This window comes from Mastomys coucha, unplaced genomic scaffold (assembly GCF_008632895.1).
Source record: "Mastomys coucha isolate ucsf_1 unplaced genomic scaffold, UCSF_Mcou_1 pScaffold21, whole genome shotgun sequence".
Lineage (NCBI taxonomy): Eukaryota > Metazoa > Chordata > Mammalia > Rodentia > Muridae > Mastomys > Mastomys coucha.
The window spans coordinates 169,095,112-169,120,044 of NW_022196904.1; the positions used below are offsets into that span (position 1 = coordinate 169,095,112).

At 44.9% G+C, this 24,933-nt stretch overlaps 1 protein-coding gene across 4 annotated transcripts in view; it reads right to left on the reverse strand.

The window, feature by feature from the left end:
* Window positions 1-24,933, reverse strand: part of Myof (myoferlin) — a 151,373-nt gene that overhangs the window by 123,076 nt on the left and 3,364 nt on the right. For all 4 annotated transcript variants that reach the window (XM_031390202.1, XM_031390204.1, XM_031390203.1 and 1 more), the window contains exons 2-3: window positions 5,892-5,947; window positions 4,256-4,347 (exon numbers count right to left, since the gene is read on the reverse strand). In XM_031390202.1, the coding sequence (XP_031246062.1) occupies window positions 4,256-4,347; window positions 5,892-5,947 (148 nt within the window). The remainder of the gene's footprint in view (window positions 1-4,255; window positions 4,348-5,891; window positions 5,948-24,933) is intronic.

Sequence of the window (24,933 nt, forward strand, 5' to 3'; positions counted from 1 at the left end):
AAAAAAAAAAAAAAAAAAAATAGAATATGCCTCCCTCCTCATAGAATAGTAAGTAGAGGCTTTATAATATGGAATATGATGAGCTTTCACAAATTACACTAAGAAGAGACAAACTTGTGATCAAGAAAAACATTCATTTGTGATCAAGAAAAAACATTCATTCTAGGTCAGATCCAAGTATGAAGCCATAGGTATGCACTATGATAAAGCGGGGTCATGTGAAACTGTTGCTCTGAACTTATAATGAACGTATAAAATAAAACACTCCTTTGAAGTTACTATCAACATCCTTCTGTAACTCCCCTTTTGTGTATCATCCTATCTATGAGGTAATTTTATAAAGAACTTTTGTCCAAGAAGGAATTGACAGAGAAAAGAAATAAAGTGTGGCCTTTGGGACTCTGTCCCATCTACCATATATGTGTGTGTGTGTGTGTGTGTGTGTGTGTGTGTGTGTATACACATATGGGCTGCTATCAGCATGACCCCAATCACTAATGCCATATCCCTTTTTGCTGCCTGCCTTGATTAACCTTTGATACCAAATATGGTTTTTGACAGGGGTTTTAGAGCCTAGCCTGGACTATATGAGCTCCTATCTCAAGAAAACAAAAAATGAGGATGAAGAGAAGGCTCAGCAGATAAAGGTGCTTTCTGCTAAGCCTGATTGTCTAAGCGGGATCCCTGGTACCCATGTGGTAGAAGGAGAAGCAGACCACTGGAAGCTGTCCCTTAGACCTCATACAGCGACATAGCATGCCCTCCCTGACCCCTGCAATAGATAGTTGTTTATGAAAATCTGTGTGTAAACAAGATATGTGAATTCTAAAATGTGGGTGGGTCTGCTTATAATGGAACACTTAGTGTTTCGACTAAACTAGAAAAAAGGATGTAGAGATTCAGAGAGACTGCATAGCCACTCTGTACAGAAGTGCACAAACACAACACTTGGAGTGAGAAGTCTGCACAGAGTGCCGACTGAATTTCATAGGCTGTGCGTGCACTCTCCTGACAATTCAGAACACATTGATCCCATGCTGAAATGATGCCATCTCAGATATGCTGGATTAAAACAGTGGGATTAACCTCTCTGCTTTCATTCTCATTTTGCTAATGCAGTCACTAGAAAACTTTATGGTACGTGTGAGCCCTCTAATTATTCCTAATGGAGGGGGGGTTGTTTAGAACAATGACAGTGTCTCCATTTGTGGAGAGAAGGACACAAGAAAGAGAAGGGTGAATATACTGCTCGTGACAGTCAGAGGCTACCGAGGGCTCTACTAACCACTTCCCCAGAACGTTGAATTATGGGAACCAAAACTCTCTTCTGGAGGTTGAGGTGGAGATTAATCTTCATATAATGGTTCAAAACTAAGATGTGCAACATAGCCTTAAAAGGCTAGATTCAGCGGGAAATGGAGTGAGTGGGGCCGGCAGAGGTCCTGAGTTCAGTTCCCAGCAGCCACACACATGATAGCTCACGGCCATCTGTGCAGCTACAGTGTACTCATACCCATAAAATAAATAAAATAAATATTTAAAAAAAAAAGACTAGATTCGAGGTGGGTATGATGGTGCACCCCTACAATCCCACCACGTGGGAAGTTCAAGGTCACCTTCCCCCACACACAGCAAGGTTGAGGCCAGTTTGGACTACCTGAGACCCTGTCTCCAAAACAAACAACAAACTATTACATTAATTTTTAGTTTAAGAGTGTGAGTAGAGCCAGAGCTTTCTAGAATATATAATTTCAGAATATATAATTTAATAAATAATTTAAATAAAACTGGTTCAGTCGTTAGGAGAATGAGTAAGTGATAGAATACATTTTAAAGGCCCTCAATTCTGGAGCTGGAGAGATAGATGGTCACTGGGTAAGGTGCTTGGTACACAGCATGAGTTTGGATCACTAGTGCCCATATAAAAAGCCAGGTTTTGTAACCCTAATGCTGGGGTCAGATACAAGTGAATCCTGGGGCTCACTGGCCAGCTGACCATATCTAACCAGAAAGTCCAAGATTTAGTGAGAGTCACTGCCTCTAATAATAATAATGATAACTATTATTATCATTATTATTATTATTATTATTATTATTATTATTATTATTATAGAAAAACAATTAAGGAAGACAGTCATTCCAGTGTCAGCCTTTGACCTCTACATGCTTTGCACTGAGAGTGCATCACACACAGACATTACATACTACACACAACACATACACACACTACATACCACATACATAATACACACACACATACACACTCTATAAACTATACTACACTCACACACACACTACACACACACTACATACTACACACTATGTAGGGCAGTGGTCTGTTCAGGCAACCTGGGCCCAGTCGAGAAGCAGGTCTGAACACCGGTGACCCAGTTGGCAATATCTCTGCCTGCAAGGGACAGAAGGTGTTCGACCATAACTCCTAAGTCTTTGGCTCCTGTTTCAGTCCCAACCCCCCCACAGCTGCCCCTGCAGGAGATGTGTGCTCTGTCACCTAGACAATGCCCCAAGCTCCCAGCATAATAGCTGGACCCTACCCCTAGTCATCTGACCACAGCCAGGCATGGCCCGCCCCACAGACAGATGCCACACCCCATAATATATAAGGGGCAGTTCGCTCTCTCCCCTCTCTCTTGCTTCCTTTTTCCTCTCTTGCTCTTTGTCCTCTCTTGCCTTCTTCCTCTCTTGCTCTCTTTCTTCCTTCCTCTCCTTTTCTCTCTCTCTCCTTCTCTTCTCCTCTCCTTCCTCTCCTTTCTTTCTCTCCATATAGTCATGACCGGCCTATTTTCTCTTTCCTATAATAAAATATCTTATGATTATGCATTGCCTCTGTTTAACAGCGCGTGCAGCTGCAGGCCCCAGCAGCTCAGGCATCAGCAACAGAGAGCCCCAGGCAGCAGCAAAAAGACACAGGCCTACAACACTACATACTACACATACACACAGTACACACTACACACACATACACACACTACACAGTACACATATACACACTACATACATATACACATACTACACAGTACACATATATACATTACATACATATACACACATACATACACACTACACAGTACACCTATATACACTACACACATACACACATACACACACACTACAGAGACATACTATACACTACACACCACACACACACACACACACACACACACACTCCCCAATAAGCACCATCTGGGGAGCAGATGTTTGTCAAGACTTTCTGACTCTGATGGCAGTGAGCAAAAGATCCCAAGAATTATGTTGACCATAGAACTTACTGTCTAAACCAAGCCCCCACTGACAGCAAACCAAGCACTAGGAGTCACTGCGCCAGGAGGCAGCCAAGCAATCAGGGCACATGGTCTAACTCTCAACTCCCTAACCCTCTCCTTGCAGCCTTCTGATTGTGCTGAGTGTGCCGGAGGCAAGACTTGCATTTTTACATGCACTAACACTGAAAGCCAAGGTGTTTCTTATAACTTACATGGAATTGAGCATCAGACTCTCTTTTTCTCCCAAATCTGTTATTAATGTAGCAGTACACCCAACAATGACACCTTATAATCATAGTTAGATATAACATGCCTTTCCATGAGTTATGGCATACTCACACATACATGCATACACACACACACACACACACACACACACACACACACACACACACGCGCGTGCACATGCTTTAGCAAAGCACTCACAAGCAGAGAAAGGATCTTTGTTATATCTTATGTAGCTGCAACTCGGATAAATGACTAGAGGTTACAGGGGATACAGTTGATCAGGTTAGGGATACAGGTTAGGGATACAGTTGATCAGGGGTACAGAAGGTGTGAGATAGACAGATTCGCGATGGCTGAGTGTTCAACACTATAGTCCTGAGGGAAAGTTCTATGACTGAATAGCCACATTTGACATGGCTAGTGAAGGGCTAAGAGCATAGGGGCATGGAACTGAAGCCCTAGTATATTAAAAGTACTACAGATAGGTCAATAAAAATGCCACAGTGTGGGTGGTGGTGGTGCACGCCTTTAATCCCAGCATTTGGGAGGCAGAGGCAGGAGGATCTCTGAGTTCGAGGCCAGCCTGAATTCCAGGACAGCCAGGGCTATACAGAGAAACCCTGTCTCAAAAAACCAAAAAAAAAAAAAAAGCTACAATGTGTAATTCAACAGTACAAATAAATAGTAAGATAATATATAAAAATAATATATAAAATGATAAAAATTCTCTGGAAGCAACTTACTTATTTTGTCCAATTGTCTCAAAATCTTTGACAACAATCACCAGGGAAGATGAAGAGTCCAGTGGTATCCCCCTCAAGTCAAATTCCAAAATCTGTACACAGAAAAGTTACAGAAACGAAAAGGCTGTTAAAGAGAATAGAGGACACGCCGGGCAGTCATCGTCACTAATTCTCCTTTGAATTACTAAGTTCTATGTTTGGATGGTGAGAAAACAAAGTAGACGAGATCCAGGGAGTGAGTGGGCCACTACTGGCTTCCCGTTTTCTAGATCTTGGGGCTATAGACAGGTCATCAAACCTCTTACTCATAGTCAGAAAAATGAACTAACGCCTACCACACTGTTGAGAAAATACTTCCCTCAATGGTTATTTTTAAACCCCGTTCTCCTTGTGTATGGCTGTTGGACAGTAATGAATAACTAGAAACCCATCTTCTAAGCTGCATGTCCTCTTTACTTAAGCCCACTGTAGCCAGTGCTGCTATCCAGTTGCTGTTGTTGTTTCTCAGATTCTTACTTTAATTCAGCAACTTGGTTTCTAGAAAGAGATGCAAAAGAGATAACAAAGCACCATGGATGCCTTTGGTTGATTAGGCGACCACTTGGTTATTCATAGTAAGCAACCAGTTATTCGGAATAGAAGTTTAGCTCACAGTTCCTATGGGAACACACCCACCAATCCCCCCCCAAAAAAAACGTGCAATGGCATTTCACTGAGATTTGACTTCGGCTACAAAAGGGCAGGTAGAAGGTTTACTTGATCGTTACATTTGCAAATTAAAGAGGGGGAGACACACATGGAGAACAAAATGGAGTAAGGTGGGTAGTGCCCTCAGGTGACAACGCACCTTTCCCCTTGGGTCCTGTAGATTGAGGGGCGTTTCAGATTAGTCTAACCCAGAAGGGGTAGAAGCATGCAAATGTGTTTTTGCTTTGTTTTAGCCTTGGAGGTCCTGCTAGGCCCTAGGAGTGCACAGCATCCCACTAGGGACCTCACAGGTCTGAAGGTCCAATTGGCTGTGTTGTGAGTTATAGAGAGCAGACTTCCTCACAGCTGGCTGAGCACCAGGGTTTCCCACAGAGGCTTCAAGGGGCTCCACAGCTTCCCCTCATTGGTGATCAGATGTGACCCTTGGATTTAGACATATTAAAAGAGGCTGGCAGAGGGAAGGATTTAGGGTGGGTGAAAGGGAAGTTGCTCTCCAATGACTCAGGGAGAACAACAATGACATTGCTCTGGTCCTGGGAGGTTTAGCCCAGCGGTTGAAAGAAACAATGGGGCTGGTCATCAAAAAATTAGTCAGACTGGGAAAATCCCACTCTGTGGGATGAATGAAACATTCGGTCTATCGGTAAAAACACTGAACTCTGAGCCATTTATAAAAATTCATGTAAAGTCAGCAGTGTTATGTGAGTGGGGTGTGTGTATGTGTGTGCGCGTGTGTGTGTGTGTGTGTGTGTGTGTGTGTGTGTGTGTGTGTGTGTGTGTGTGTTTTGGGGGGAATGATCGATATAAAGAAGCTACATGATTTCCCTTCAGTGGAATATTACATAGCCATGAAAACACTTTTGAGTTGAATGATATGAATACATGCGTGGTCTATAGTTGTAAGAAGAAACAGCAGCAATGAAGTTACCTCGTTCCAGACAGGATTGAGTTCATTATCAACTTTCTTTGTTTTCTTTTTCTCATCTGCAAATAAAAAAAGCAAGAGATTCAATCAACTAGAAATAACTAAAGATCATGTGTCATCCATTTGGTTCCCCTAAAAACCATTTCTCCTGGCCTTCTATGCCAACCATTTACCCCTTTGTCTGCCAGCTGTGGGGGACATCTGAGTCAAAGGGAATAGCATTTGGGATCTCAAAACATTTCCTTCACCTCGAGATCTACATGGAGGTAGGGACAAGGATCTAACATCATAGAGGTGCCATTCTGTCCCCTCTCTCTCATGCAGGCTTCCAACTGGCATCTCTGTCTTGCTGCAGAAAAAAATCCAAGGGGACTGACCTTTGAGAGGCTGTGGTGGCCATTTTACAGATTCATACTCTGATACAACATGGGCAAATCGCTCACATGTGGCCTGATGGAAACCTGAGACTTCAACTCTGAAGCCCTCTTTGCCCCGAAGTTGGTAAGACCACACCATGGCTTAGCAGTTAAGCTGGGCTCCCTCCCGAAGCCTCATCCACACCCTCATCCAGAGAGGAATTCTGTCTAACACTAGTGGAGAACATGGAGGTTCCCTCCACTCCTGGACCAGCTTGTGAGACCTAAGATCTTTTTTCTCTGTATCTGAGCCTGGACAGTTCAGGAGAAGACGTAAATCCAGCCAGTGTCTATGGCTTTCCTTCAGGTCCCTGTCCTATCCTCCAATACATACCTAAATAAAAGCTTGCCTCCGACCGACGACTGTATGCATTGAAAGCATCACCTCATCCCTTGTAAGCAGTGTAATTTTTACTATGACTATTGTCATCTCCCCCTTTCCAGCCAAGGCAAATGAGGTTTTCTACAACATGTTCAAAATCACCCAGTCACTGAGTGGAAGGGTTCCGGTTTAAACAAAGGCAGGGGCACACTGGCAGCCACACTTGGAGCCATGCCTCACCACTGCTTTTGCTCCGCTGCTGAGGAAGGTGGGTTTGGTTCAGCCACATCTCTTCTCCTCCCAGAACACAGTCTGTTTGGTGGGGGGAAGGGGGAGGGGGACCGAGGACTAACTACCTCATTCTTCCAAGACCTCAGCATAGCAATGCTGTGAGTCATGACCCTCACTCTGCTAAGCATTAACTTTTCCACTGGAGTGGGCATCACATGATCCAACTGGCTCTCTTTTCTAAGCTTCCCTCCTAGGGGAAGAGAAATAATGGGAGAAGTGACTGCCAGCTCAGGCTCAGGCTAAGGCACCTTACAGCAATGGCCTTCTAAGTGAGGTCTTTCACAAGTTTTATGAACTACTTCTATCCTCCACATAACCAAAGACTTTTAAAAATAACACGTGTCAGGCATTGAGCTGGATGCTGAGAGAGATACAAGATCACCTGCCAGTATGAGCTCTTGGTCCTCGAGTGGTCTAGGGGAGGGGTGGTGTCAAGAGATACTTGACTAGAGAAGGGTGATTTTAGTTGCTATTGGAGGAATACAGAAAATGCAAATTTGGGGGAAGGGGAAGAAAGGTGTTGTCCAGTTTGCATATTAGGAAAAAACCTCACAGAGGAAGAAGAGGAAGAGGCAAGGTTGATTGACAAGGTGGGATTGAAGGACCTCTCACGTGGAGAAGAGGCAAGGCTAGCTAGGGGGTGGGCATCAGTCACATCTGGAGACTCTGCACAGCACACAGTTGTCTGGAGGCAAAGGGCCTTGGAAGGATGTAAAGGCTGTGTGGGAAGGCTATGGCCAGACACAAGGCCTTGGATTCCATGTTAACCTTCCTCTGGCTGATACAAGCCGGTGAAGGAAATAAGATGTTAGAAGCCAGCCTGAAGGACTTTCAGAAGTTAGTAATCCGCCAAGGAAAACCAAGTTACCCCCAAACATCAAACGCATGCCGCATGCCGCTGAGCACGTGACCAGGGCAGATGCTGAGAACAATGGCTACTCAGTGAAGCCAAACAGAAGGCGGCTGACCACAGCCCAGGTGGAGCTGTTCACCTGGAACTTCAGTAGATGCCAGGCTGCTCACATGACACACACGCTGAAGGCGTCACCTTAGGGGTGGGAGCCGGTGAGAGCCAGGCATTGTTAAGCTTTTACAGAGTCCTTTCGTGAACTCTACCCAAGATCACAGAGCTAGGAAGAAGCCCTCTAGCCAGGCCTAGTCCGATTCAAAGACCTTACATTTTACCCAAGCCCTCTCCTAACTTCCCAGCAAACCAGGAAAAAGGAAAGAGTGGGCATCAGCTCCTCCCCTGCTGGAGAAACTCAGCTGGATCTCTCTCAAGGGGGAGGCTCTGATTTGTATCAAAAGGTAAATACATCGTATTTTATCAAAATCCTACTCTCAAACGTAAACACATCAGTCCAAAAAAAAAAAAAAAAAAAAAAAAAAAAGAAAAGCAGAAAAATATTTTCTTATCAGTAGCTACAGGCAGATACGTCTTCTATTCAGTGTATTTTACCTCCCTTCTTCCTACCAAAGGTCAGAGTTGCAGGCTCTGGACATCCGAGTAAATGACTGGAAGTGCCCTCTCTTGTCTCCCTCACACCTCCGTTGGTAGGCTGCCACCTCTGCAGTCAGTAAGATAGCAGTTCCTTCCTTAGGAAAGGAACTAAGCCCTTTCATCCCAGAACAAAACAAAGAACTCAAAAGCAGAACACTTTGGACCATGGCTCTAGGCATTCTTAAGGACATTTCCTGTTTTCTGATTAGCGGAGCCTGCCCCTGGCTCAGCTCTGAAAGGCTTAAGCGGTATGCCAGCCTCGGTGCCAGAGAACTAGACATACACCCCTGTCTGTCTTCACAGAATAATTCCCTTGCTGGTCATTGCTCCTTCCTTCCCAGACCCTGTGATGGTTAACTCTGTCAGGTCGACACAGCCCGGCACTACCTGGGAAGAGAGTCTCAAGTGATTGTGTACATTGGGCTGGCCTATGGGTGTGCCTGTGAGGAATCCTCTAAGTTCGTTGATCTAGGAGGACCCAGACATCTGGAAGCATTCCCTAGGCAGGAGGTCCCACCATGCATAAAGTGGAGAAAGCTGGCAAGCAAACAACCTTAATTTCCCAAGGTCTTTGACTGCGGATCTGTTATGACGGCTTCAAGTTCCTGCCACTTATCTTCCCCCAGTAATGGTCGGTAAGCTGAGAAATACACCCTTTCTCCCCTGTGATACTTTTGGTCAGGATATTTTATCATGGTGACAGACATGAAACCAGGACAGACCAGCAGATAAGACCCTAGAGACTGGAGCACTCGAGACAGCGGCTTGCTCCAGCTGTGATGTATAGATAGATGGCCTTTACATTTGACAGTCAGTTGGGTCTGACTACAGTAGACTTGCTTTCTCTACTAGTTTCTCTATTGGTGTACAGTCCAGAGACAGCCCAGCATGGCAGCCAACCGGTCACATTTGCTTCTGCAGCCAGGAAGCAGAAGAAAAGAAAATGGATGCTGGCGCTTGCCCTCGATTTCCTTATTAGTCATTCTGGAACTGCAGCCACGGAGTAACACCATCCATAGTTCACGTGAGTGTTCTCTCTCCAGTGAACCTGGTCTAGGAAATCCCTCACAGACATACCCAGAGGCTTGTCTCCTAGGTAATTCTAGATTCAGTCAAGTTCCAGTTGGTTTTCACCATCATCACAGTGTTTGTTGTGGAGGTGGGATTCATCTAGACACTTCAAAGTCCTAAAAGTAGCTCTGAAGTTCCCCAGAGAAGAAATTCTGTTTCAAGATACAACAGAAGCTCGAGGCCTGAATTGGACCTGAATTTCCAGCCCCTTGTCCCCTACAGAATTCAGCACAGTAGCGATGTCACCTATGTCAAGATTCACACCTGACAGTACACAAACACATAAGCAACTGTCTCTGCTCCTCTTTTTCTACACACATGGACACAAACATGTACATACAGGCACATACATACACATGGGTACACATACAAGCACACACATATAAACACACACAGGCACATACATGCACACAGATACACACAGGGCACACATGCACACATGTATACACACTCAGGCATACAAACACACAGGCACACATACACATGTGCACACACAAACTCATATATCCCCAATACCCTATTGTTTTTACAGAAAACCTGACCTAGTTAGAGCTAGTAACAGTTATTGCTTTTAATAATAATATTTGCAGTGGTAATAGGATTTTTTTTCAAGACAGGTTTTCTCTGTGTAGCTCTGGAACTCAATCTGTAGACCATGCTGGCCTCGAACTCAGAAACGCCTGCTTCGGCCTACCAAGTGCTGGGATTAAAGATGTGCGCCACCACCGCCCGGCCGGTAATAGGATTTTTAAACCCTTCCAAATGTATGTCTCAGCGACCTTAAAACTCCTTCAAGGAAAGGACAGTTGTTGGCCAGCTCTTCCTAACAGACTCTACAGTCTCAAGGTATTATCTTGAGTTCCTTGAGACCCTAGGTTTGATCCCTAGTATTACATAACCAAGCTTGGTGATATGTGTATGGCAACGCAGTACTCAAGAGGAAGCACAAGGATCAGAAGTTCAAAGTCACCCTCCGCTACAGAGCAAGTTCAAGACCAGCCTGACTACATGAGGTCCTTTCTCACAAACAACAGCAATAAAAGAATTTTGGGACTGACGAGGTGGCTCAGCAGTTGACAGCCCTTGCTGCCCTTGAAGATGGCCAGGGCTCTGTTCCCACCATCCACAACCATCTGGAACTCCAGTGTTTTCTGGCCTCCACAAGCACCAGGCGCACACATGGCACACAAACATACATACACTCAGTCAAACACACATACAGATACAATAAAAATAATTAAATCTAAAAAACAAAACAAAAGACAGAAAAGAAAAGAAAGGAAAAGAAAAGGAAAGAAAAGAAAAGAAAAGATATCTTAGGTTTGGCCTGGAATCTAAACTTGTTGTCCCATGCGTAAGTTTCCAGGTCAATGCCGCTTTCTCCTAAGAAATGAACAGCCACGTATAAATTCATCCCCCACCTTGCTAAAAACTGCCCCAGAGCTTTTAAGCCTTTATATATGGCTAACAATGATTTAAGTTTTCAGGACTGGTCATTACTCCCAACATTTGTCTGATTTCATCTTAACAATTTTCAAAGGCAAATTCAGTGATGATCACCAGTTATCGGATGTCACACAGCAAGCAAATGTGGGACCTGGCATTTTAACCTTGCAAGTAAAACACAGTGACCAAAAGTGGAGGATTAAGGTAAGAATGTAGCTCCTTAGGGTTGGAAAGGTAGCTCATCAGTTAGGAGCACTTACTGCTCTTGCAGAGGACCTGAATTTCATGCCCTTCACCTACATTGATTGGACAGTACACAACCATGGGTTAATTCCAGTTCTCAGGGTCTCTCCCTCGCCTTCTCCCCCCTCTCCCACACAAATAATAAAAATCAATCTTAAAAGAATATGACTCCTTGAAGGTCATGGCTATAATTTATTAATGCTGCCATTCACGTGTCCCCCACAAAGTGCTTGCCACTTAGTAGCTTCTCCATGATTTGAGAGACTAGACTTCTTGAGTGTGCATAAGTGTGTAGGGTTGATCAAAAGGGAGCATGACCATGAAGTCTTCAGGGCTGCGTCTAAGCACTGGGCAAATAGCAGCCATTGGAGTGTTTCTTATTAGGATACCAGAACAACCCTCTGTTTTGCCTTCCCCAGGGCGTTCCCAGGCCTCGGAGCTCCAAGGGACAGGAAGTACCCAGTGAAGCAAGGGACAGCCCTGGTGGAATAACTCCTTCATCGCTCCATTCCAGAAGTCAGTGGCCACTCAGGGCAGCTGGTACACACCAGTGACTATACCTGATTCCCAATCATCCTGGCAGCCACAAGAATAGGGTAAAATTCTACAAGGACCAGGGTCCGGAGCTGTCGGTAGGGGTAAAAAAGGAGACTCCTCAGTCCCCAGGAGTTAAAGGGAAGCCTGGCAAGCCACCCAGGAGAACTCTCTGGAGACATGTCTGACTTTTAAATTCCAAACTCTGGCTGCCCCAGTGCTTCAGAGAGTTGCCAAACGAGTTCAAAGAGACATGCATGAGCCACACAGCAACCACTCTACAAGAGAAAGCTATTTGTGTGTTCTGAGGCAGTCGATAACATGGACACAGGAATATCCCAGGCCAAAGCAGACTGGATTCCTGCCCCATCCTCTGCAGCCCAGGTCCCACTGGCCTCTGAGATGTCCTTCTGAGTTTTGAGCTGCTGAATAAAATGATAGTCCTCCAGGGAATGTGCAAGAAAACCCAGGAATCTGAAAGACTCACAAAAGCCCCTTACTTAAAGCCACCCCTGGGAATGCTTCACTGGATGCTAGGCTGATTTTACAGGCAAGTTTCCGCCCCGTGTGGGTACTTTAAATATACCCCATGCCTAACCTAACTACTGGGGAACCAGCGTGTCCACTTTATGGATACAGGAATGGGTGCCCATTTTACAGATGTAGGAATAACAGCAGGCGAAGTTAATCGACTTGCTCAAGATTTCTTGCAGGGAAAAGGGTAGGACAGCGTTTGCTCCAAGTCAGCTTCGGTTCTTAGCCTGAGCTCTTAGATGCCACTATAAGCTGAGGAACCAAGCAACCGGTGGCTTTTTTCAAGCCTTCTCAGCCGAATGGCCTGCTTCTTCGGACTCTATCTAGGTGCATCCACCAGTAATCCTGGTACTTAATATTCAGGAACGCTAGCTTTCACCTATAGGATTTATAATCTGCCAGACACTCTGATAAGAGCTGCTTAGGGTTATCTATTCTTTTTTTAATTTTAATTTTAAATTTAGTTTTTGGAGATAGAGTCTCATGTCCAGGCTGGCCACAAACTTGATATATAGCCAAAGATTACCCTGAGGTCATCCTGCCTCAATCTCCTACACCGTAGGATTACATGTATGTATGCCTTTAGGCAGAAATTAGGCAGGGCCTCCCGAATGCTAAATAAGTACTCTACAAACACACACACACACACACACACACACACACACACAGAGGGAGAGAGAGAGGGGAGGAGGGGGAGGAGGGAGAAGAAGAGGGGAGATTTGACTTAGTCCCATTATCCTCATTTCAAGGCACAAAAAAGTTAAACAGTTTATCCAAGGTCACCCGCTAGTAAGAAACAAAGGTAGAATTTGAACACAGCTGTTTCAGCTCTTGGAACACTCTGACTTCTGACTGGTGTATATCTGAGACACAGTTTGCTAGAGAGTGAATCCAGGCTGTCCTCAGCAAATTCAACTAAGGACATGACTCTTAGGGGTCCTCAGAGCCTCCTTAAAACTGGGGATTCAAAAGCTCACTAAACATGGAGGCAGCAAGGATCCAATGAAAGAGTAAAACTGTGCCTAAGACCGAGGGACGAGGGACATTCCTGTGAATCAGAATTAGTAACTGCTTCCATCAGCCAGTCCCTCCCTACCCAAGACATTGTATCAAAGGGAGGTCAAGAACCCCAGAAGAGAATTTTGAAAATGAAAGCAAATCAAAGTAGAAATTGTTACCATCAGATCCTATTATTTCCAGGAGGAAAAATGACTGACTGAAATTTACCCGGGGCCTCAGACCCGGTGATCCACAATAGGCCACAATTACTCTATCTCTTAGCCCACATTAATCTCTTTAAGGAGAGCGTCATCATTGCCAAGAGTTTTAATACATTCTCAGCCTTCCCCCTTATGGTGCAGTTGACTCTGGCCTCTAGCTCCTGAATAAGCTGGCTGTTGGCTACAGATCTGAGGAAGGACAGGGAGTCAGGGTTGAGGGGGCAGTGCTGTTCATGGTCAGTGGAGCCTAGGAAGGATCAGAGGATGGAGTTAAAGTGCGAGATTCCATGCTCAAAGCTGAGCATGGAAGTCATGACTATGACCCTAGAGGCAAGTCCAGGTTCTGTACCTTCTCTGCCTCTTCCTGCCTACACAGCTTTGCTCTCCCTCTATCTCATTGAGGTGCACACTGGCACCTACAAAACAGATGTAACTATTCTCCAAGCAGCTCCTGGGGCTGTGAACAACAGATGAGACCACACTTAGGAAATGACTTGGGGGCTTGTAAATGTTTAGGGGGATGGGCTTCTTCTCCAAGACATGCCACTCATAGAAAGAGCATCGGGACTCTCAGACAATGCTATGGAGTCAGAAGTGTCCAGACCAAAGGCACCAACATCCAGGGTCTCAACCCAGTAGGGTAAGGTACCCAAGGGCTGAGTTTCCCAAGGTGGCTCATGCTTTTCACCCCAGAGGCTCAAGACATGAAGGCAGGGTGATCTCTGTGTGTTAGAGGCCAAGATGGTCTACATAGTAAGTTCTAGGACAGCCAGGGCTGCATAGCGAGGCGCTGTTAAACAACAACAACAATAATTAAAAAAAGTCCAGGAAATTAAAAAAAAAAAATCAGACACCTCTGCGCCAAACCAGACTGAGTAAGAGGAAGCTGAGCTGGGAATGAAAAGCTTCCAGGGGGCTCCCTCAGGCCGGGAGTGACTAGAGGGTTATAGCTCTTAGAAGAGAAGCAAGGAAGTTCGGGCAGCCTGCACAGTGCAAGCAACTTAGGTCCTGGGTCTCTTGTCTGGATGGAGACAATGGCAATGGCTGCGACAGAGGCAGAGGTAGAGGCAGCATGAACCTGGCCAGCCAAGATAGTCAAGATCCAGAGGTGAATGCTTTGGGAGAGAGACCTCTTCCCCAAGTGTTACAGCTCAGCTCGATAAAGACACTCTCAGACAAATCTTGGTGAAGTAACTTGTGCACTTTATTCCAGGAACTATAGAAACCTTGAGGAGTGGGGAGGGACTTAGGGGGTAGATGTTTCCCATTGGCTGAGTTTGAGATGTTATTGATGCCCTGTTTCCATGGTGAAGGACTCTAGGCGCTACTTAAGTAAGTGACTGCCAGTTGTGGGGTGTCATGGTTATGTGTTTCAGAGCAAGTTCAGAGACAGGTAGGGAGCAGCTCCACTCCTGTTAGTTTCAGATCTCAATTCCCAGCATCCACATGGCAGCTTACAACTGTCTATGACTCTAGTTCCAGGGGATCTGACACCCTCATACAGACATACATGCAACCAACACACCAATGCACATAAAATAAAAATAAATAAATCTTTAAAAACAACATAAATTTGATTCATCAAACTCTGCTCTGCTTACAGCATAGCATTTAGGCTGCCTATGGGCAAGATCCAAGCCTAGCTTGGTCCACACTCTCCAAAGAGCTAGAAGATGCCTGACCTAACAGCCTCCACCCAGAGTTACTGAATAATCATATTTTTAAGGCCCAGGCAGAAATCATCAAAAAGATGAAGAGACTGGGAGGGCAGGGAGGAAGAATGAGCAGAAACATAACTTTCTACATTGTTAATGAAAAGAAAGATGGCAGAACTGTTTTTCGGAATTTCTATGCAGTACTATTGTGATGAAAAAAAACGATGACCTAGGTAAAAAACAAAACAAAACAAAAAAAAAAAAACAGAAGTCTGTGGGAAAACGGAATGGGGCCTCACCCTGCCAGTTAAATATGAGATTAAAAAAAAAAAAACTTTGTGTAAAATAAGTTAGGCCTTTACTTCCTGCTAATAAAATAGCCTGATCTAGATTATCAGTGGAACTGATTCGCTGCTAAGCTATTTCACCTCTGCGCCTCTGAGTCACGCAGCTTGTCCTAAATGCTTACATTACCTTGTGACAAAGCTCTGCCAGGAGGGGCAGGTTTTGTTCCTTCTCTCTCTCTCTCTTAAAAACATTCTTTTGTTCTTGGTAAGCTTCTTCCTGCTTACTGACTAGACCCAAATGATTCCAGCATACTGAGCAACTCAATCCTTCTAGAGGGGCTGCCCATTGTATTCATTCAGGTTGGTGTCATAGTTCAGCTATGTGTAGTCTCCTCATGGGCACTGAGCTACATCAGAGCCCACGGACAATATGGAATGCAGTGAAACCCAGCCTGGCCTCTGCCCAAGTCCCCTGCAGGGAACATGAAGGTGAAAGATGTCCCTAAGAGAACACTGAGGATTCAGCAGTGGAGGTGTATGCGGTGTGAGCACTGAGTAAGGTGCAAGAGAGTGACATGAGCTGATGGCTCAGGCTGCTTCTAGTCCAAGCCTCTTGAAGACTCAGCAGCAGTCAATGCTCAGTGCCCTCTGCTCCCACTGCCTCAGTGTGAATGCTCGCACTTGCGCTGTGTGGGGCAGTGACTATTACACCTTCCATTTGACAGATGAGACCACCGGATCTGCAGGTGCCAGCAACCATAAACAAGTGGAAGACCTGGCCTCTCAGCTGCTGGGGCCATCTGCTGCCATCTCTGCCGCCATCCCTCCCTATAGGATGTCAGTGACCATGTGCGGATATGTACATTTAAACGGGTTGCACTTAATAGTAAAATTTCAATCCCTCTGTTGTAGTGGCTACATTTTGGAGATCGGCAACCACATGTGGCTAGTGGCTTCCTATCACACAGGGCGGATCTTGACTATTTCCACACCGCAGGAAGCTCCACTGGGCAGTGAGTCTCTAGATAAACCCGAAAATGATTGCTGGAAGACTTTTCTTTTTGAAAAAAGATTTATTTGCTTATTTTTATTTCAGGGCTTTGTTTGCATGTACGTCTGCATTACAGCAGGACAGCATGGGATCCCATTACAGGTGCTTGTGAGCTGCCATGTGAGTGCTGGGAATTGAACTCAGGACCTCTAGAAGAACAGCCAGTAGTGCTCTTAACCACTGAGCCATCTCTCTGGCCTCCTAAATGACAATTCTTTAAATTAGTAAAATATTCTGATTTCAGCAAGCTGACTGTTTCTTTCTCCAATAATTAATTTCTTTATTTACTTTATATCCTGATCAAGGCTTCTCCTCCTTCCTCTCCTCCCTCCATCCCTCCCACTCTTCCTTTTCAGAGAAAGGGAGGCCTCCCGTGGATATCAACCCACCTTGGCATATCAAGCTACAGTATGACTAGGCACATCTTCTTGTAGTGAGGCTAGACAAGACAGCCCAGTTAGGGGACAGAGATCCACAGGCAGGCAGCAGAGTCAGGCACAGCCCCTGATCCCGCTGTTAGGGGTCCCACATGAAGACCAAGCTGCACATCTGTTGTATAGGGGGCCTAGATCTGTCCCACGCATGCTCTCTGGTAGGTGCTTCAGTCTCAGTGAGCCCCTAGCTGACTGGTCATTTTAACTCGATGTGAAAACCCTCTCTAGACTCAGGGTAGCCTTCTAAAGGAGAGCTTGCAGCTCCTGCCAGTTGCCATCACTTGGTTCGGAAACGTCCTGTCTCTTTTAGTCCCCGACTTAGCTCACTGGTTTTTCACTTGGCCATGGGTGGAGAAAGCCAGACTTCGAGAGGTGGGGTGAAGATAAACACTCTTTTAACTCCAACACCTTACACGTATCTTGATTTATTGTTATAAAAAGATCTGAGAACAGTTGGGGAAATTGAGACTCAGAGAGATTCTTCTGATTCAGAAAATCAATGCTGTGGAGCCAGGCATGGTGGCAGCCAAGAGTCCTACATCATTTTTTTTTTTCAGTTTTTCTTTGAGATTCTACTTTGTGGATCCCAATGAGCCTGTAAAACCTCGAAAGCCCTAAACACTCAAAATCAAGTTTGTAGTTGTGGGGACAGAGACCTTGTCCTATTCAGTCTCTTCGATCTGTGACTTCCCTGGTTCAGATAAAAGACAGAATCATTCGTTCAAAAACTATTTATTGCTCGAACCTGTCTTTGAGGATACCCAGTTGGTTTCTAGAGAAAGAGACCCAGGTCTTATGTTCACAAAACGTACTGTCAAGTATAGAGGGCAGACAAAAAGCCAACAATCCAGCAACCGTGGAATGCACACGTTAGTAGTCGCTGCCGGGGAGAACAGATCGCGAGGAAAGACATTTAAGACCGGATTTAAGGATAATCTGACGCAGGATGAGCTTTGGATTCAGCACTAGCGGAGGAGCCCAGACCAAAATGGTCACCTCCCATTGCAGGGGACCAAGGCTGTTTCTCACCATTGCAGGGGACCAAGGCTTCCCTCTGCTTTGGCCCCAGTACGACTCTGGCCACACCCCCTCAGGAGTCAATTACACTGCAGCCATTGTCATTGTGCTAAGGAGGCAAAAGAGTTGAAAGTTCCCTAGCTCACAAGGGTGAACCTACAAGGTCCATTCATCAAGACAACCATCATCAAAATGCAGAAAAGGTGTGGTCAAGGGTGCTGAGACACTGGGCCTTCTGTGTACTGCAGGGAGAGGGGCTGCTGTGGAGGACTGTGGTAATTTAGAAACAAAATGGTGGCAGGATCCAGGAATTCCAACTCTGAGCTCGTACCCAAAGAAGTGCACCTAGGCCCAGGTTTGCACACCATTGTTCATAGCTCCATTATTTACCATAGCCTAAAGGTAAGAGCACCACTGTGAATATTTAATGAGAGCTATGTACTTTAAAATGTTGAGATGACAAATGTTACGCCTTTCGCCACCGTGAAAAACAAAGAACTTAATCTTGTACCTAAGAGATGCCCTGGCACACTCTCACCAATAAATCAGACTTAGGATCTGCTTGAGTCTGGTTCAGTCATAGCTAAAGGGCACTCCACTTATTCTAAACCTGGGCTGCCCCTGAGAAATGTCCTCCAGGCTTCTGTGCATTCTCCAGAGATGGGAGGAGGAGAGGACACAAGAGAGGGAGGGTTTGATCACTTGACAGTACTTTAGATTCGCTACTATTGCTCCCTATAATATCTTAGGAGGCGCACATTACTCCCATCCTTTCATAGATGAGGAAATGGAGGCTAGATATATAGTTACCCGAAGATTTTTCACCTCCTAGTCCAAAGACCACCCTTTTCTTTCTTTTTTTCTTTTTTTCTTTTTCTTTTTGGTTTTTCGAGACAGGGTTTCTCTGTATACCCCTGGCTGTCCTGGAACTCACTCTGTAGACCAGGCTGGCCTTGAACGCAGAGGCCAAGTACTGGGATTAAAGGAATGTGCCACCACTGCCCGGCCAAGACCATTCATTCTTTTCTACAGGTTGTATTGATCATAGAAAGAAGGGACACTTTATATAGGGGGTTGAGTCAAGTGATTGACTGAAAACAGGTCTAAAGGAAATGAACTAAGCGGTTCAAGTTCTGGGTTTTCAGATTTCACACTGCAGTAGATACATCTGGTATGCCTGTTTTGTATGTCCTGGGCTGCTGGACTTTTGGGTCACAGACGATTGGGATGAGCCAACCTCACACAACTAAGCCAGCTGGGGTCATTTTCTTGAGGTCTGACTTGGGAACAAAGGGGAGGGATGAAGGGAGGGGAGGGAGGGAGGGAGAGAGTGAAAGAGGAAGGGAGGGAGAGAGGGACAACAGAGAGAAAGAGAATGCACTGGTGCAAATGGTTCTTGCCTGACGTAAGTCTGGCCCTGTGGAGCCCATAATCTATATTCTGTAAGATTTCCCTGTAACTTTAGAAACCTCCATGCTTTCCTTGCACAAGCTTGAATGAGCTTCTGCTGCTCACAGAATGACTCTTGGCTGTGGCACCTTACCCTTCCAGGTTGAATAGGGATGCAAAGAGAGGAGTGAATGAGACCCACTCCTCAGCTTGTCTGAGGAAATGCTCCCCATTTGACCTTTGGGAGGCCAGCTATGTTTGTTTTCAAACTTCACCTTCACATTCTAAGCTGTTGTCTCTGATTGCCTCCCTCAAGACAGGTCTCTTTCAGAGCCACCCCACCCAGCCTGTGCTCACCCACAGGGTAAACACTCAGAGGGGTCACAGGGAAGTCTGGAGTTCCATTTCTCAGAGAGGCACAAGAAGGGTGGTCCCATTAGCCTGCTAGGTCTGGCTTTCTCACTAATTTGGCTCAGTCTGGCTGCTTCCTTCTTATCTTTCATTAGCTCCTCCCTTCTAAAAGTGGCCCTGAAGGAGCTGCCTCTGTCCTGGGGAGCAATTGACTCAATCAATAAACTTAAGTAATCTCTCAGACTCCTGCTGATGCCATTCTCAGAGAGGCTCCTCAGTAGTTACCAGTGAATCACAGTTCCCTAACCAGTTCCCTTGTCACTCTCACCACACAAATCCACAATCCCCAATCCACCATCCTTTGTGCTTTTTTTTAGGAATATATATATATATATATATATATATATATATATATATATATATATATAGCTGTCTTCAGACACACCAGAAGAGGGCATCAGATTCCATTACAGATGGTTGTGAGCCACCATGTGGTTGCTGGGAATTGAACTCAGGACCTTTGGAAGAGCAGTCAGTGCTCTTAACCACTGAGCCATCTCTCCAGCCCCTTTGTGATTGTTTCAAAGTCTGGAGTATCTTCTTCCTCCATCTCTTCTTTCCTTCCTTCCTTTTTCCTTTCACAGGATCTCACTATGCAGTCCAGTCAGGCCTTAAACTTGTGATCCTCCTGTCTCAGCCTCTCAGGTGTTAAGATGGCCGGAATGTAAACCATGTCCAGCTACTTCCTCCTAGTAACGTATTCACGTATCCTTTAAGACCAAATTAAATATCAACGCCTTCTTCTCAAAGTTTCCTATTCTTCTATTCACCCTTTTTGCTTGCTTGCTTGCTTGCTTGCTTCAATTTTTGAGACAAGGTCTTCCTATATATGCCGGGTCTGGAACTAGCTTTGCTTCCAATGAGATACTAGCTTGTATCTCATGTATCTCATTCTAGTGTCTGAGGTCTAGAAGAACAGAACGTGTTCAGTATGTTTTTCACTATAGCTCCTGACACTGGTGCCCTGTATGACTCCATAGAGGCAACTTATCAAACAGGAGAGGAAATGTAGAATTCCTATGTGCAAGGCCTTCTGCATTTCCACCTGATCCACAAGTCACCCTGGAGGGGAGGAGAGGTCATCTTATTTTGCATTTCTGTTGCTGTGATAAAACACCTTCACTAAAATACCTTAGGAGAAGAAAAAATTGCATTTGCCTTTCATTTCATGCTCTGTTCACAAATGATCATAAAGAGATGCCAAGGCTGGAGCCTGGAGATGAGAACTGAAACAGAGACCATGGAGGAGCACTAATTACTGATTTGCTTGCCATCCATGCTTGACTTGCTTTCTAATACAACCCAGGACCATCTGCCCTGGGATGGTACCACTCACAGCAGACCAGGCCCTCCCATATCAATCATTAATCAAGAAAATGCCCCCACAGCCTTGCCTGCAGCCTTGCCTCATGTGGGTAACTCCTCGTTGAGGTTCCTTCTTCCTAGGTAACTCTAGTTTGTGTCAAGTTGAAAGAAACTTAACCAACGCTGAGTATTACTTAAAACACTGAAACAGAAGATTTTATTTGCTCGTAAGCAATTAGGAAACAAGAAATGGCAATTAGAATTCCTCAGGCATGGCTGGCTCTAAAGCCCGGGCCCTTTGCTCTTCGATGGCCAATTAGAAGTCAGTTGATAAAGGCTTAAGGTGACAGATGTCCCACAGCTATTTCTGAGTGAGAATTGTGCTCAAAGTGCAGCCCTGTTGAGCAGAGCAGCTGTTCCATAGAGGCTTGTCCTGAGTGAGGAGACAGTGGTCATGCCACAGGGTGTCTGTGCTGTAGACCAGTGCATGTTTCACATCTAGATCTTCAGTATGAAGGGCAGCGGCTTCTCGTAGTTATTTTCAGGTATAAGAATGCAAACACATCAATTTATCTAGATAGCAGGTGCTATAAACCCATTGCGCTCAGTTCAGTATCAGGAATGTGTGGAGCAGTAGTTCCTTTATCTAGATCCACCCACAGAACCCTTGAGAGAATTTTAAGTGTAATTCTTCCTAAACAACAGAAGATAGGCCAATCACTGTGATCCCCTTTCAGGATTAACAAACAGAGGCTTCATTACTCTGAGATGTCTCTAACCTCCTTGGATCTTGTTCAATGACTAACACTGAGAAAGCATATTCAACATCCATTAATTTATCAGTTGTTGGAGAAGGCATAAACATGCCATCTGGACTGGTCTTAGGGGCAGAGAGAAACCAGAGATCAGAAAAGAAGCCAGGGAAGTGCCAATGGCCTGGTGAGAGCATACTGGTGAGCTACATTGTGGAGGAGGGAAGGAAAAACAGGACTCGCTAATTAATTTCTAAAAGTAACTGTGGTTTTGTAGATGACTGAGAGCCAAAGAATGTACCTTTGGGAAATGTACAGTCCCCATGTTTCAGCAGGGTGGGGCCACCAGCCTTCAACAGTTAGTCTCCAAGCCCTTTTCTCCCGGAAGTGAGGAGAGTGACTCAGTAGATTAAACAGTGTTGCTTTCCAGAGTATTTGTCAATATAATACCATGGTTCTATTGAAGTACCCAAGTTCCATGACCATCACCACCTGTGAGGAATCATCTAGACTCTACAACATACCATAGGTAGATCAAGGTTCTATATGAGCAGCTCACTTTCAGATTCTACAGTGAATGAGCCCTGTGAGAGCTTTCACCATTCTTAAGGGAATCTCACAGCTTCTTAAAGCTTGTTTAAAAGATTCTTTTAAAATTTATCTCTGGACAGTCGGGGGTTGGCTCAGTGGGTGAAAGTGCTTGCTGAGCAATGACAAGGACCTGAGTTCAAACCTCCAAAGCCTACAGAAAGCTGGGCACAGTGTGACCCTATAACTCCAACTCTTATAGAAGAGACAAGAGAATCCCCAGAAACTTGTGAGCCACCTACACACAAGAGACCTGCCTCGAACAAGGTGGAAGATGAGAAGTATCATTCAAGGCTGACTTCAGACTCCATACATGCACCACTGGCATGGACAGTGTACACACATACATACATCACACACAAGCAGATACATACACACCAAAAGAAAAAGGAAAAGGGAAGGAAATATGGAGGGAAGGAAGGAAGGAAATACTTCAGGATTTTGAATGTTTCTCATGCAAGGTTATACAAAATCTTGTGGGGGTAATTATGTCAAATTGTCTTGATCTGATCATTACACACACACACACACACACACACACACACAATTAATATCCCCAAATGAAAATAAAATCAAGTAACAAATTTCAGATAGTAATTACTTTTGATTTCTTCAATTTCTCTGGTTCATCATTGTTTTTATTTATTTCTATTACCATTATGAAACTATTTGACTGGTGGTTGTTTCTAACAGTGAAGTTTATAGAGATGCATAGACTTTCTGTCTGGTTAGCTTGGGTTTATGATCTTTTTCATTTGCAAGTTTTTAAAAATAAAGTTTCAAGTAGTAATTTCAAATAATAAAGTGGTTCTTGCTAAGAAACAGGGGAGTGGAGCCAGTGAGATGGTTCGGAGAGTAAAGGCTTTTAACCACTAAGTCTGGGATCCACATGACAGAAGGAGAGAAATGCTTCCCACAGGTTGTCCTGAGCCCTACCTCCACAAACACACATGCCAACCAAACACATAAATAAAACAAAACAACAAAAAACATTTCACAGTTGGATGGACTAATTGGAAGAGACATCCAAAACGTCTCTGCTTACACACTAAGTAAAACATGTTCAAGAGAAATGAGAATCATGCAGAAAACGACATCTAACCCATCAATTACCCAGTGGATGTCTGGACAGTAGCAGCAGACATCCCACAAGGAAAAGATCTGCAAATGGCAAGAAGACAGGAAGCTGGGGTGCAAAAGGACTCTATCACAAGGATAGGATAGGAAACCTGCTGTCGTGGCTGCCATGTTTCCCTGGAGAGGGATGGCCTAGGAATAAAACACAATAAAAGTACGCAAGAGTAAGAGTATACAAGAAAAGCTTCTCTCCACTAACCTTTTCAAGAGACTTCCTTCACACAGAAGCGAGGGATGAATCAGAGGGGAAAAGAAAAGTAGATGGTAATATCCAGCTAGCAAAATGACCTTCAAAAGGCCAACAAACCAAAACAATCCCAACGGCACCAGCCCTTCAGAAATGCACATGCTCACAAGACTGGAGCAACTTGTATGTCTACAGCAAGAGGATGTAAGAGATTTCAACCTAATTGTATGGACTAATACACCAGGAGCGATAGCAAGTCCCAGCACTTGGGATATGGAGAACTGTAGAACGAGGAGGATCAGAGGTTCAAATTCATCCTTAGATAGTTCTGAACTTGACCGTCACCCTAGGCTACCTGAGCCCCTGCCTCAAATAAAATTAATTGGACTAGTGGTTCCCAGGATGAGTGCAAATGTAGCAGGAAGGACTGGAATAAGAGTTGTCACTTTTCAGTTGTTTAATCCCTTCTATGGTGTGCTTTGGTTTACTTGATTTTGCTGTCATTCAAAGAATTAAGATATGGTATTAATGAAAATTAAATGAAATTTAATTTTTTTCTTTCATTGTTTGTGTCTCTCTGCATGGATGTGTGTTTCTATGTGTGTGAGTGTGTTGTGGGGTGCTTAAGGGACAAGTTGCAGGAGTGTATTCTCTCTCCCCATGTGGCTTCCAGGGACTGAACTCAGGCTACCAAGCTTGGTGGCAAGCGTTTTTTTTTTTTAAACCATCGAGCCTCTCGCCATCCAGTTAAAATCTCTAAACGGTTATGTCTGGGAGGTCTCTGAGGCCTTTACAGTCTAATTCCTGCTGGGCCCAGCTGCACATTCTGGCTGTCTACAAAGAGCATGAGGCAGATGGCTGCCTGTATGTAGCTCTCAGGCAGGCTAGCTTAAAAGTTAGAACTGGTTCGTAGAACCCAAGAAGAAGAAAAAGACATAATAAGCTCCGCTGCCTTCATAATCCGCTCCTGCACACCTTCATTTCAACACAAGAAACACAACCAGCCTTTCTGGTTCACACAAGGCCCAGAGCAACAACTCCACAGCCAGCCGAAGGCTATACAAACGACTGAGATCAGCTCCAAGCCACCTGGTGACTAATACGTCTGCTCCCAGATGCAGTGGAGTTGCAGGATAGCAGGGCCTCTGCTGGGAGTCTGAGATGTGGCCCTCAAAGGCCCAGCAGTGAAAGGCGTGGTCTCCAGCCTACAGTGAATAGGCAGTGGAACCTTTAAGAGCTGGGGACTTTGGGGGG